At 34.5% G+C, this 15604-nt stretch overlaps 2 protein-coding genes across 3 annotated transcripts; one reads left to right on the top strand and one right to left on the bottom strand.

Moving 5' to 3' along the window:
* Positions 1–500: 500 nt before the first annotated feature.
* On the bottom strand, positions 501–8646 carry Fer1HCH (Ferritin 1 heavy chain homologue). The gene is made up of 5 exons (XM_069822160.1): positions 8344–8646; positions 3474–3592; positions 1706–1864; positions 1281–1427; positions 501–983 (listed from the first exon to the last, which is right to left on the bottom strand). The coding sequence occupies exons 1-5, from the start codon at positions 8414–8416 to the stop codon at positions 825–827; spliced, it is 657 nt and encodes a 218-aa protein (XP_069678261.1). The 5' UTR covers positions 8417–8646; the 3' UTR covers positions 501–824.
* A 123-nt stretch (positions 8647–8769) lies between these two features.
* Fer2LCH (Ferritin 2 light chain homologue) lies at positions 8770–13326 on the top strand. Of its 2 annotated transcripts, none has more exons than XM_069822158.1 (6): positions 8770–8907; positions 8989–9089; positions 10285–10397; positions 11902–12063; positions 12228–12365; positions 12890–13326. In XM_069822158.1, the coding sequence occupies exons 2-6, from the start codon at positions 8996–8998 to the stop codon at positions 13046–13048; spliced, it is 666 nt and encodes a 221-aa protein (XP_069678259.1). In that variant the 5' UTR covers positions 8770–8907; positions 8989–8995; the 3' UTR covers positions 13049–13326. The 2 variants fall into 2 exon arrangements, with proteins under 2 accessions (XP_069678259.1, XP_069678260.1); XM_069822159.1 differs by having other exon boundaries at positions 8781–8885.
* Positions 13327–15604: the final 2278 nt, after the last annotated feature.

Genomic DNA, 15604 nt, shown 5'->3' with positions numbered 1-15604 from the left:
AGAAAAAATAAATAACCTACCATATATTCATTTGTCACATTTTCTTCTCTGAATTTTCAAAAAGAAAAATAACCTATGTTTACGACTATTACGAATATGTTTCAATTTTTTTTTTCAACTGAAGGAATGGTGTTTTATTCAAAAGTATAATTCTTTATTCAATTTTTTTTGGTAGCTGTGTTACAATACTGGTCAAAACATTATCACCAATTTTTTTAAATTACAGAAGTAACTGTTCCTTTAGCAGATGTGATCTACATTTTGTATTAGCCTTTTCCCAAAATATTCTCGACATATAGAACAAATAAATGTAATAAAAATTGATCGACCTTTCACCCCAATAATACCTTTTGCCTTTAAAGCTTCAGCATGGAAATATTATACTTTGATACGAAATTGCATGCTGCAAGTTTCGGATTTAAGTCAGCAACAACAAAGCTCCGAGTATGTGAAGGATAAAAACCGACGTTGGCACTGAAAAAATTCTGCTTCAAATGGAATTATCTTAAAAAACTTTTATTTACATACTTCTTAGATTTTCTTACACAGGTATACAACTTTCCTCCCATACTGAAGAATTAATGGCGTTTATTTTAAAATCCATGCTCTAAAAGTATATGGCAGTAAAATACATTTACAGTTTGTTCATATCAGCAAAACCCCTGGATACTGCGAAATACGTAAGGACTTCTGTTACATTTCTACATAACTTTCGTTTATTAATATGAAAACATTTTATAGAACTTCAAAAAACAATCACAGCTAAGAGAGCAACTAAAACTATCAGCTGTTCAGCACATGCAACAGTTTAACGTGATCAGGAATTAAAACAATTCTCCATTGAGCAGCTTTTTATCAAAAAGGAACTCCCCAAGGGCACCATAGTTATCCATCATCTTGCCCAGCACAGATATCTTGGTAGCAAGATCACGCTGACCTTTATACTGCTCTTCCAGGAAGTCTCCCGAGAGGTAATCGACAAGCTGAAATATACAAATGAAAGGTTTAATGATTTAACCACAGCTCTTATCTTATAATTCTTAACAGTTTAGTTAGTTAACAGAGATTCTTTCTCGTCACATTTTATTTCAATAATATTTATCTTAATTTCGTGTAACAATCCTTTAAAAACATTCAACACAATACTGTTGAAACTTAAATCACAGTAGCCTATATTTATAAATGACCTTCAGTCCAATTAATGGAAAATTCCAACTAATTCTAATGAGACAGGCTGAGATAACTTTAAGCAGAAAGTTGTGTTTCACAATGCAACTTACATGATAGTCGTTAAAGCCATTTCCGTCACCAGTTGGATTTTCACAAGCAGTGATGATGTCACGGATCTTGCGCGTGACGTGGGCTTCTAATTTCAATGCGTCTTTAAGGGCATCAACGCCAGTTTCCCAGCTTTCGTTAAGTGGAGCCTGATAAAAGTAACAAACAAAGACCATCAATTGAAAGTGCAATTAAAGCTTACTACTAAGGTATAAAATAAAACATTCAGAATCTATTCTAACATTTAATGCATGAACATAAGTGAGTTTTTTTTAACTTCAGTCACCATGATCAATTTTTTTATTCGAGACAGCCAACACTGCAGAGTATAAACTTTACAAGGGCATTTAAAAGCAGTGGCAGGAACTTACATAGGCTTCTAATGATTTCATTATAAAGATCATAATATTTTCTTTGTTTTACATACTGGATTATTGATGAGTTTGCTGACTTCTGAGGTAAGTTCTCCACGCATCAACAAGTATCCAATAATTTTGATAGCATGTTCACGTTCTTCACTTGCACTTTCAAAGAACATTTTAGCAAATCCAGGTCTATTTATTGTATCCCTCGAGAAATGGGCACCCTGAAATAAAAACGCATTACTTACACATATCCAACAACAACAAAAACAACAATGCTATTCATAAGAAGAATTCTGAATTTTGCGTCCATGTATTGAGACAACGCAAACGTTTTGCAACTATTATATTACGATCTACCGAAGTACATAAGATATTTCCGTGCAGAAATTCTGCGTCATCATATGATGAAGGATGAATGGAACAGAGAAAAATTCTCTCTGGCACCACGATTTGAACTCGGGTTTTCAGCTCTACATGCTGACGCTCTATCCACTAAGCCACACTGGATTCTCTTCCCGATGTTGAATTGAATCCTCTCAGTTGAAGTTTCATCTCTTGGGTTCCCTCTAGTGACCTACCCTCATGCACTGCGTCACAGATGTATGACAGTGGCACAATGTCCACATATGTGCAGAGGTGCACTCGTTATGAGTGACTAAGTGGCCAGGATCCGACAGAATAAGCGCCATCTTAAATCACTAAGTGATTATTTTTCGCATATCATATATTATTTGCAACTACTTTCAGGTTCTGTCAGGGTAATGCAATACTAGATCTGTCGTCTCTTCTGTGAGGTCCGTTATCCCTGGCTACTGCAAACAATTGAACTCAAACAGAATATGTTACCTTTGAGGGATTGAGTTATATTACCCTGATGATCGAACCTGCCACTAATTGCAACAGTTTGTGGAAAACTGTCTTCTAAATACAATCGAAAAAGCCTAACATCTCACAAGAATTGATTTCCTTGAAACATCTTTATCTAGCTGCCGAAACTGACGGGCATAAGTGAGCACCAGATGGAAAGCAATTTGTCGATATACTGTCTACAGAAACCATCACAAAGACGAAAAATAATAATAATAATAATAATAATAATAATAATAATAATAATAATAATAATAATAATAATAATAGCAAAGAAGTAGGGTATATATCCCACACAAACTACTAAAAACAACTGTATTATTAAGTCTTTATTAAACACATTATGTACAACTTTCAGTCATTTTTTATTTGTTCTGGAGCCCTGGCTAGGTAATCTCACAGAGTGAAGGTGATTGTGGAATATTGGTAAAGTAATTATGATAATGGTCCACTTTGCCCACCACAAGTTCCTTCTTTGCCCAGATGGGGATGGAACCCAAGTGACATTACCCATCATCAGATCATAACATCAACAAAGCAGAAGCTGAAAAGATACCTTAAGTACATTTTTAACTCAACTGAATTTAAATGACATGACGTATAACCTCGAATCCATGCATCCCTGTTGTTTTAACAGCAATAATTGAACTTGCTAACGAAAATTTATGAAACAGAAAAATTGGATCCTGACTTGAACGAAATTATCCCCAAATTACAGAAACCCGTTATTCTGACTCAGTACAATAGTACAATTTAGTGACCGCAGTAGTAATAATTAGCAATAGTTTTTCCACTTGTAAAAGTGACACGAGAATTATAAAAATATCAAATAAAAATGAATAAAAAGCTTTCTGATATCATTACCGAAAGCACAAAACTAGGTCATGAATTATTAAAACATAAAGAAAGAAAAATAATTAAATTCATTAAAATCGCGAACAGATATACGAAGGTCACACTCACCATTGCCATGTAGGTGAGTGCAGCGCGCAGCTCTTCTTGCACCTGCTCCCTCATCTTTTTGGTGCAAGGTTCCACCATTGTGAGCCAGTCCTTTGGGATGTCCACTGGTGGAAGCTTACCTGAAAGGACATTTTTTACTTCGTATTTCTGTGTACAGTTGAGCTTCTATCAAATACCGTTGTTAGCTCGTAAAAAACCAGCGACAATTGTCGATAATACAGTACTTAAAAGTCAAATCACAAATTCATTTATAGAGAAAATTCGTTCTGTAACATTTCTCTTTCTGGTTGAAAAAAAAATGTGTATCACAAGAAATATTAGCACTATAATAACGATTCATTTAACACAAACGATCAAGTCAACTGCGTTTCTTAAAGGACTTCAGCAGAAATGCTCCAACAAATTCTGTGAAACTCAAACAGTGAATACCGTATTTTGATGGAGTGAATACCGTATTTTGATGGAACGCTAGTTTTGTCGATATGGTAATCAGCAGCCAACATACTCTTCTAACTCACAATGACAGTGGCTCTATAGATTACTATAGAATGCCGTGCTCACTGATCACTTGTTTTTGTTAATGGTACCATGGTACTTTACGATAGTACTGCTTGAATGCGTCACTCGAGACAATGCAGTAAGTTTTGTTATTGTAAGCGATAAGTGTAATGATTATAAAACATTAATAGAAAGATAGACTTTTACAATAAGCTTTCCTGTGAATGAACTAGCATGAATATTTCAATGATCTACACAAAGCCTGGTCAATGTTACTTATGTCCCGCTCACTATAGAAACATAGGCCAATTTTACACATATTTAGTATAACTTGTTGCTTCTTTGACAGGTTAGGTTTGGTTAGTTTAGGTTTTTGTTATAGCCTACCTTGCATATACGATTATAGCGCAACATTGGCAGTGATAAAAGTGAAATATTCGTTCAGTGGGTGTTGGATACTCTACATTCACCCAAAGCCCGTTTGCATTTATTACCGTGGGTATATTATCGCGTAATTCCTTCTCTTTTTTTCTGAAATTTTTGGCTGAAACATACTGGGGGGGGGGGATTCCGAGTGGTGTTTTATGAGGGAGATATATAAACCAGTCATTAGTTTAGTTTCTGTACTTTGTTAATGTGATTTAGGCCTACTACATTATTGTACTGATTTGAGGCGTAAGTGATCATTTCCTTTATCCTTTTCCTCTATAACTATCAATACTTAATAAACCCTCGTAGGCACTCACCTAGTGATGGTGAGGTAGCTTCAATCCTTTAGATTGAGTTAACAAATAAACAAGAGGTACCTACACAAACTGTAAAAACATCTACTACAGCCCCACTCTTTTTCATTAACATTAATGTACTGAGACAACCAAACGAGCTGAACTTCACTTTAATTTATTTCATGAAAGATTAGACTGAGCTGGTAAACGTCTATTGTTAGAAGTGAATTCGCTGACATTTGACGTAGGCTACGTCTCATTGCAGGAAGATTTTTGTGTCCAATCGGAAGTAACTATCGAACGACACAAAAGTGGATAAATCTCACCCTCAGTTCCTCTGTGTGTGATCTGTGCTCTTCTCTTCATTGCGCATGCGCGGTCTCTTTATAAGTTATGTGACAAGGTTAGTGGGTTAGTTGAGGGGATACCTAAGAGACGTGAGGCTGAGGGATATGTGAAAAGATTTCAATGATTTAAGTAAGATCCTCAGCTTCAAGTCACTTAGGTATCCCCTCAACTAAACTAACCCACTAACCTTGCCACATGCCTTGAAGAAGACTGCGCATGCGCAGTGAAGAGCCGAGGGTGTCTGTGTTCGAAACATACTTCCAATTGGCAGTGATACAAAACAGGAAACTTGCCACCATAAACTAATTGAACGAAAATGTCAGTGTCCTTTAAATGGACGTAACTGGAAGGAGGAAATACGCTATATATATATATATATATATATATATATATATATATATATATATATATATATATATATAATTTAATTCAAATGAAAACGCTTAAGGAAGAAAATACGCGAGGTAGCAACATATGTCATTCATTCTGTACTGTCTATTGTAATTGGGGCTTCGCCCTGTTAGGCTATAGACAAAAATAAATAAATAAAATAAATCAAAGAAGATATTTCAAGACTTCCTACTACTTTATCAAGGAAAAATACTATTGCAAATAGGAAAGAAAATTATTTAGAAGAGGTTGTAACTTGGACTTATTTCATTGATGGTGTTATTCTATTGTATTTATTTACATTCCATGGTATTTGTATATAGCTTCACAGCTAGAATGTGGAAAACGTCAAAAAATCTTAATAGTACTGTACTACAACCTTATTTCACAGTCACAGTCTAGTTGAAATGTATACAGAAGGGTCTTACATTATAGGCTACTATATTGTAGTCAATGCAAGGGGTTAGTATTGATACTCAATAAGAAACAGAAATATTCATTCAGAATTGTTAAATGTCAAATTCATCTACAGAATAGAAGGTGTGAGGAATTGGGTAGCCTATTTCTTTAATTTGGCTCTAAATAATCTTACCTTTTGGGTTACATTTTTTATATCCACAGGAAGTCTATTAAAAATGTTTACTGCCATGTAACATTTCTTTTTGATAGCACCATAGGCTTGCCGATGGCATATGAAAGTCATTTTTTGACGAGTATTTATACTATGAACAGTTGAATTAAGTTTTCACGATTACATACAAGGACGTTTATTAACGAAAAAAATATATACTGACAAGCCATGGACATTGTATGTAGTTCTTTTTAATGGTCCTACACGATTCTCTGAATTTGGCACCTACTATTATCCTAATTACTATTTCTTGTAGTAGGAATATACTGTTACTAACTGTAGGATTTTCCCAGAATATTATTCCAAAACTAATTATAGAGTGGAAATATGCAGTGTATATTGTTTTAAAAGTATATTGATGTTTACTATCTCTAGCATTGATCTACTCGTGATAACAAAACATGCTGCATTTAGTTTGGGGGTTATTTTTTATGATTTTTTCAATTTAATGTATTATCGATTTGTAAGCCAAGAAATTTGGTTGTTGCTGTTTCTATTAGAGGCCTGATGTTAATTATTATTTTTCTTGAAATTTGCGAGCTTGAACTTGGGCAGAATTTAAATTGGATTAGGTTAGTTTTGTTACAGTTTAATACTAATTTATTAGCTGAGAACCAATCACATATTTTAAGGAGAATTGCTTTGTTGAAGATTGGAATGTGTTGGAGTCACTGGCTGTAATTACTTTAAGTACTGCGTCATCTGCAAATAATATGGGATGACATCTACATCTTTTATTGGGGGAGGGGGCGGCAAGATTATTTATGAACACTATAAGTAGAGGGCCTAATATTGACACTCGTGAAATTCCATTATTAATAGTTCATGTCAAAGCAGATATAGATATGCACAACATTTCCAAAGTTGATTACTTTCCTCTTCACGTAAACGAAAAGGGGTGGAAATAAGGATTCTTAGTCATTGGAAGTAATTACAAATTACTATATCCAGTAACGTTATCAAGTGGATTTAGCAGTTTGTAACAACCCCAATATTTCTCCTAATCAGCTCTTTTCTTGTTCACTTGAATCAATTTTCGAAATGTAATGAATTCCTATATTTAATATCAGCAATGGAAAAAGCCAAGTTACGCCTCACGAGAACAAATGTCACTGTTAGATATAGGTCGAACTATACCTGAAAGAACACTTGCTCAGTATCCTTGTGAGACTGCCACAAACCTGTTAAAATGTTTATTTCCTTCTCATATTACAATTAAAAATAATACTGTTTTTTCTAACTAACCATGATTAAGTAAAGAAACTTTTTATTAACTTAGATTGGTTAGGAAATTCCAGCATTACTGCATCTCTATAATCAATGTTTGGCCAATATTCGACTGAAAACAGCAAATTCCCTTTTGCACAATCCAGAAAACCATTAAAAGTTGAAAGCTTAAAAATGTGTCTTATCTTGACCTAATGCCATCTCATTCCCAATTCAAGATTCAATGCGTTTGTTCTTCGTGAAAGGGGGGGGGGGGGGAATTTCTAATGTAACTGGTAATAAATTGATTTGCAACCTCAACTGCCAACATGACTGCCAAGAATCAAACCAGAACATGCCAAGATCAAACAGAAAAAAATAAAAGTTCAAGGTCTTTGTTTTCAATTTATGCTAAAGCAATGATAACTATAAATGCATAAAATAACCGCACAACTAGAAAAAAACATTTTGAGCCGTATTAAACTCCAGCCAGAGCCATAAAATTAATCAACATTCTGGCAACAAGCAAAGCCATACACTTTTTGCAGGCACTCAAAATAAATTTCTACAGTACCCTCCCCTCCCAAATATAGGCCCACCAAAGAACTTCAATTATACAGAAAAACAAACTAAGTCTAACCTAACTTAATTACAGATGATGTCATGGCAGTTGTGGTATTTGAACACACCGTTTTCATGGAACTTGTGAGTTTTCTTAAAAAATTAACATGTCCTTCTTCTCTGTTATGAGAAAGTCGTAAGACCAGAGGCAGTGACCACAACTTATTCTAACAGATAAATAAAAGGCACCCACACAAGTCTTGAAAATTCAATGTACCGTACATGAACCTAACCTAAAGTCGATGCCATAATTTAGGACCACCACCCAACAGTAGTCAAAAGTTGGCATTAATAAGCCTATTCAATTTACTCTATCACCCGATTCTATTGGTCCATATAAATTTAATGTGCGTAATTGTGTCCATTTTTTTCTGCCAACCATAACCACAGAATGCAACAGCAAGTAATTCTAATAAAATTTCTGTACCACCTGTATGTAGATTATACTCACATTGCAATTTCGCAGACACAGAATGGGCGCAGACCACAGCTACGACGAAAACAATTACTTGCATTGATTTCATTTCTGTATTCGAAAATGTATCACTTTCTTTCAAATGAGTTACTGCGCAAATATGACACTGCTTTGGTAAAGTTACTTCAGTATAAACCACAGACCTTTCGAAACAATAAAAATGTACAAATACGACGAAATGATATTATTCTAATAATATAAGATCCACCACTTGTTCTTTTGTCAACCTTTACACACACTGGCGTAGAAGGCGACTCAATCAACCAAATGCTAGATAATGGCTACGAAGTCATCTGCTCCGAAATTTTACTTAAGTATCAATCTGCTCTTTCCACCAATGCGCAGTTTCGAGCTGCGTGCGCACTGTGCACGTGATTTGTTTTATCGAGTGATGGCGCAACATCATTCGGATTGGTTAGGAGGTATGTAAGAAACGTCGCACTAGACCAGCTCAGTGTGAAGATTGTCTTTGGTGTTTGAGGTTTGTTGGTGATTCGTGGTGATCTGCAATAAATCAGGTTGAAGGCCTACTTATTGTTGGTAATGATATTTTCTTTCATTTAACAAAATATTATTATGCATATGACACGATTCGATACTAATGCATGGTTACTTTTGTAGGTTCATCATGAAATTCTTGGTTGCTTTCTCTTGCCTGTTGGCTGTTGTTGCTGCTGGTGAATACTGTTACAATGACGTTGTAGGGAGCTGTGGTTCGAAAGGTATGTAGTTATTAAAATAATAAGCTTATTAATATAACTTAAGGAGAAATTTATACGTGAGTCATATACTTACGTGAGGTAGTAAAATATTGAAATACTGGTTATAGTAAAGAAATTCTCCATTTCAGAATTTGTTTTGTTGTTGGGTGCTAGGCTATAATTTGGGTAATTATGAAGTAAGCACCGACTTGCCATAGAGGTCCGGAGCACATACATTACCATATATATATATATTTATTTATTTAATTTTCAAAGTTTTCTTATGGTTAGCATTTTGTCAGCCTCTATACACTAAATACTGGAAAGTGTGTCCTTGACTTCTGTTGCGGGAAGATAACCTGACCGATGCTTATTACATAACTTAATTGTCTTAATTTGAAATATCTGCCACCACTATCAATAATTCACTGTTAGGGCAACAAATCTCAAAGGTGAATTACACATTTTGTAAAGCACTTAAGTATTTTGTAAATCTGAATTTTTCTGTTGAGAATTATAAATATACCTAGAAATTAATCCCAGAACTAATTTTTCGTTTCTACAATTGAGAAGTTATCGTTGTGGGAGACGGTAATTGTCAGGGCTTTAAAAAGTAAGTACTGTTTTTCTCGTTTTTGAGGAGTGAAAAAAAAATTATGATTTTGTAATTGCGTTTCTGAAATTCGATCATGCTGTCTAGCTACAAGTGAATAGAAATGCCGAAAATTTTGCTCAATTGATGAGCAATAATAATAATAATAATAATAGCAATAGCCTTAAAATTCCATATAGGGCTATGGCCTCTCCAATTTATAAATTCCTGATCATATAATCGTAAAGGGACAAAGGTCTGACCCCAGTAATGTAGAAAGACATTACTCACATGTGCATAATAAACGAGTTATTCATAATACAGTACAATATATAATTAGTTTTAACAAGCTCTGTTTGTTCTGTACTGTATATATGTACACTAAGTGCTGTAATGTTAATTTTAAAAAAGCTATTTGGATAACACGGAAGGTCGGATAATCGGGACTGTAGACATATTTGGATATTGTCTTAGACTATGTATGGCAACGACAATATTTGCCGAAATTTAAACTCTACTTACATGCATTGCAGCAACTTAAATAAAGTAACATGGAATAGCTTAATATCTTTGTGATGATGCTAATTACAAAATCTAGACCATATAAAGATATTTATGTTTCAGGTGTTGACTTGAAAAACTGCCATGCCAAGTATGGAGCGGCCCATGAAGTTATGTTTGATTTACAAAGCTATGTAAATGCTCACATTGGGCGAAGCTTTGATTATCTTCTAATGGTAAGTAATTTAGATAATTAGCAAGGGACTGCAAGTCTTTTACAAGGTATGTGACAAGGTTAGTGGGTTAGTTGAGGGAATATCTAAGTGATGTGAGGCCGAGGAATATGTAAAAAATTTAAATGATCTTAATTTCTTGGTCTCACGTCAATTAGATATCCCTAAACTAGCCCACTAACCTTGTCACATACCTTGTAAAAGACCAACAGCCCCTCGCTAACTACAGTAATTTATATTCTTGTCCGAATTTTCGCAATTTCATAAAATTCTCGTGATAGATTAAAATTTTCTGAGAACCAGTTAATAAAGTACGTAGATGCTGGCTTATTTTTTGCTATATAATACATATGGGCTATATATAGAATTATTATTTTATTACAATCCTGACCAGGAGATTATCTGAAACACAGCATGTGATCTGAATACCTTACTGACCTGCATAATGGACGCACCCCAATTTTAAAATTAGAATAAAGAAATTCCCTGTGTAATAGACTCATAGAGGCCACACCTGTGGAGTAATGGTTAGCGCGTCTGGCTGCGAAACCAGATGGCCTGGGTTCGAATCCCGGTCAGGGCAAGTTACCTGGTTGATGTTTTTTCCGAGGTTTTACCTCAACCCAATTTGAGCAAATTCTGGGTAACTTTCTGTGCTGGACCCTGGACTCATTTCACCGGCATTATCACCTTCACCTCATTGAGACGCTATATAACCTAAGATGTTGATACAACGTCGTAAAATAACCTACTTAAAAAAAATAGACGCATAGAGGAATGTGAATCTGTGACAAATAATAGCAGTGATGCTGAACCTGATAGTGAATGAGGTAAAGCTAGTGTTAATAATAACAATAAAGTGTCTTGTCTTATTGTCGCTGTATTCATTGTTACAAGTTATCTGTTTATACAACTGCTGCAAACTATCGATCATCTTAAGTGCGACGCAATTGATATATAAATTAGTCGTAGCCCATATATCGTTAATGTAGGCCTATTCTATCGATTATTCAAGCTGATACGCCTTTAATACGGTTTTTTTTTCTCTCGCATGAAACACGCGGGGTGCGTGTTTTTTGTTATAAAATCTAAAAAGGGGGGAAAAAAAAGTGCGTCTATTACATGGGTAAATACAGTAGTAGGTACTGTGTGACACTGGATATTTCAAGGTTTTTCAGACAATAAAATGGTGACAGCATTGTCGCCAATCCTTCTGATTATTGATTGTAAGAAAATTCGTTTTGTAATAAAAATATATGCTTAGTTTTTAGCATAGATTGAAAAAATGTCACTTTGTCTCGTTTGTGTACTGGTACTCATTTCCGCTTGATTTGAAAATTAAAGAATTCTAGCTTTCTAATAAAAAATTATGCTCATGTTCTTTGTTAGTATTGCTAAAAGTAGGAACAAGTGCAACTGATTAAGTCCCAGTTACAGTATTATAATTAACTTAAGTGTGGAATTTTGTGTTGATTGCATTTGTAATTCTTAATGTTGTTTATTTTAGTCAACTCACTTTGGGAACTATGAAAAGAGCCGTGAAGGTTTTGAGAAGTTGTTTCGGAAGTTGTCAGACACAACATGGGATGATGCAATTGATCTGATCAAATATATCACCAAACGTGGGGGAGTCATGAACTTTTCAGCACGCAAAGCCCAAGAAGATGAAGTAAGTTACATTATTATTTCGGTTTTTGTAATTCGTTAAAAAGAAGTTTATAATTTATAAATATATATTCACTTTGTAGGTCACAAAATATTTGGTGTTAATGTGGCACGTAATATTTGTATGTCACAAAATATTGTATATTTTAATGTGGCACATTGTTTTAGCCTGAGGACAAAACTCTTGAACTGTATGAGCTTGGCGCTTTGGCTCATGGCCTTGATACACAGAAGAAACTTGCTGAAGAAGCACTCTTCATCCATGGTGAAGCAACCAGACGCCGTGAGGGCTACCATGACCCAGAGGTCAGTATAATGAATTTTGGATTGATTTATAATTTTAGGACCAGTGCTCATTTTACACACAGATATCACTGTATTTATTTTTAGAGCAAAATATTTAATAACCATTTTCCAGACTTTTTAGCAAAGTAATTTTACAATGCTCCGATATTTTTTATTTGATTACTGCAATATAGAATATGACAAGTTAATGTTAGTCATTGTCCTGTTTAGGAAATGTTTTACAAAACTGAAAATAGATTTGCAAATATATATTTTTCAATGTGGAAAATCTATTTCTTACAGAAAGCATAGAAATTGATGCATAATATAAAAGTGAAATGGAACAAGAATTTACTCTCACTAAATTATAATAAATACTAAAAGTGAAGTTTCCCGCAATTTTATGTAACTATAAAGAGAACAAATTTTCTATAAAAAAAGTTTTTTTTTTCTTATAATGAAACAAAAAAGTTGCAGAGTTCCCCCATTCATCATCCTTACTTCAGAAATATCCATTTTAAGTATTCTTGTGCTAATGTTCACAGGTATCTTCATACCTGGAGGAGCATTTCATGCATCGTCACGCAGAAGTGGTGCGAGATTTGGCTGGTCATACTAATGACCTGAAACGTCTTCTGAGCGAGAACAAGCAAACTAGTCTGGCACTTTTCCTCTTTGATGAATACCTTCAAAAAGTCGTTTAAGAATTAACCATATAACTGCTACATCAAGTATCACACAAATTCAGTGTGTTGTAGAATTGAAACTAAAAATCTTGAAGAATAAAAACTTTTTGAGAACTGTGAACGTATGCATTATAATAGAGAAATTTATATAATTCTCTGTTTTAAAAGCACTATAATAATAAGGTGATAGATTTTAGGTGCATTCAGTTTTTACATGTCAGTATCATACTAAAGAACAATACAAATGTGATTTTATGTACGTAATTACATCTGAATAAAAACTTGTTTTATTTAAATGCTTGAAGTTCCTTCAGCAATAGTTATTTTATAATTCCTTTTGTCCTTCACACGAAACATAATGTATTGTGTTCCTACGTACGATTTTTTTTTATTATTATTATTTTAAAACCTTCATGAGGTTCATCTTACATGTATATCACTGCTAAAAATTCAGAGTACGACATTTGAGTGGATTTATATAAACAGCAAAACATTTCATAATAATGGACGTATCTCAGGTGGTGTGTTTTTTTTCCCCACTCCCCCTCCCCCCACCCAGTATGTTCACCTTTTCTTGTCATAATAACCCTAAGTTTACCTTTGTCCCATCCAATTTGGACAGGTAGGTATTTAAAAAAGTTTAATGAACAAGATAACAGAAAAATCGGCCAATATTTATGTTCTTGATAAGGCTTATTTTGTAAATTTAAAATATTCCTCATGAAAATCAGGGGTGGAGAACATTTCAGATACTTGTCCAATGTATGCCTGTGGAATAGAAAGATAGGTTAGTTATAGATTAAGCTATATACCCAAATTACCCAATGTTTATAAATTCCAAACTATTAGTGATATATTACTAAATTTATTATAAACAAGTGTGATGTGACCGTGTGGGGTGGAGTTCCCGGGTAGCTCAGTTGGCAGAGCGCTGGTATGTTAAACCAGAGGTCCCGGGATCAATACCCGGCCCCAGAACAATTTTTTCCCTTGAAATTATTCAAATCTGCTTTACAGGGAGCTTCACCTGAAAGACTAGATTTGCAAGTGTGATGTACACACACACACACACACATATATATATATGAATTTGGTAAATTTATTATTGATGTATACACATTTATGAATTTGGTTACTGTATCACATCTGGTTTCGCAGTGATATTGCTTTGAATGTGATAGTTTCAGTTCATAGACTTGTAAGCTTTTTTTTTTTTACCAGGCAATATCAGTGTGATCAACACAAGTTAACATCCTATCATAGGCAGTTGTGAAATAAGATGGTAGGCCTGTTGTATTAAATTGGCATGCTTATGAAGATTAGGTAAACTTTTATTCGATAAATTGTAACTTGTACCCAATTCACTGCAACCCACCCACCAACGCAAGGTATGTTACAGAGGAGTGCTTGAGGACTCAATGGGATTACCTGACATTTGCTGCCTTACAGATGGGGAAGGACCCTTGGAAAAGACTATCAGGAAACAAGCCCAAGCAGAATTCGAAGCCATGCTAGAGAGCAGTCTCAGATCATGAGGCCTACTTGTTACTTTGAGACTGTGTCAATGATCACATCTTGTTAAGAGCTTAAAAAGGTTTCAACTTTTCTCACTCAGCATATTTGCACACACTCTTATAGGAAGATAACTTTTAAATAAGGGATCCAGATATTTAAATATACATGCAAAATAATAATTTAAAATTCCCTCGAGTAGACTTATTCAATCATTATTTTACATTTCTGCACATCTCTTCCTGCTAACTGCTATACTGTACAAAAGCAGTTTTATAATTACTAACATCAGTCACTTCTGATATAGAAATAGAAATGCGCCTTGTAAAAGACATAGGGAGTCAGAAGTAAAGGGGTACACGTGACATTTCTAAGAACATGAGTTAAGTGCAGGGCAAGTTAAAACATTAAGGGCCGTATTTATAGACATTCTTAGCGTGGGCTTCCGGTGGATGATCAGCGTTTTTCGTATTCATAAACCAGTGTTAGGGATATGATATGATTTGAATTATGTACAAGTAACCAGTGGATGGCCGGGGCTAGTTTAGCACACTCGTAGTGCGTGCTGCGAAATGTCTATAAATAGCACCCTTAAAATTTTAGTGGCAAAGGAATACACCTTTTAACCACACCACACACTAAAATTGAAATAAGAAATGTCACGGAATTTACGAAATCTTAAGTACTTTCAACAACATTTTCTCACAAATAACTTAAGTGCACTTATACCCCTTTGCTTCTGACCCCCACATACCTGATGCAGAAATAGAAATGCACCTGGTAAAATTTAAATAGACTACAAATCTGCATTTTACTTCAATGTAGAAAAGGCCCCCCTCTCTTTTTAAATTTACTCCACATTACACTACACAAACACACCCTCACAGGAAACAAAACAAAAGGCGCCAAGATCAGCAACAACCAGTTCTGATGATGGCCGATAGCAGGCCAAAACATGTTAACAAGGTAACATAAAATTTAACACGTGAAAGTCATATAATACGTTTTCCAAAGTGATATAGTGTTAAAAGTTGTGTAATCAAGATGTATAAATTTTTTTAT

This window comes from Periplaneta americana, chromosome 3 (assembly GCF_040183065.1).
Source record: "Periplaneta americana isolate PAMFEO1 chromosome 3, P.americana_PAMFEO1_priV1, whole genome shotgun sequence".
Classification (NCBI taxonomy): Eukaryota; Metazoa; Arthropoda; class Insecta; order Blattodea; family Blattidae; genus Periplaneta; species Periplaneta americana.
This window is presented reverse-complemented; position numbering and strand designations above follow the sequence as displayed.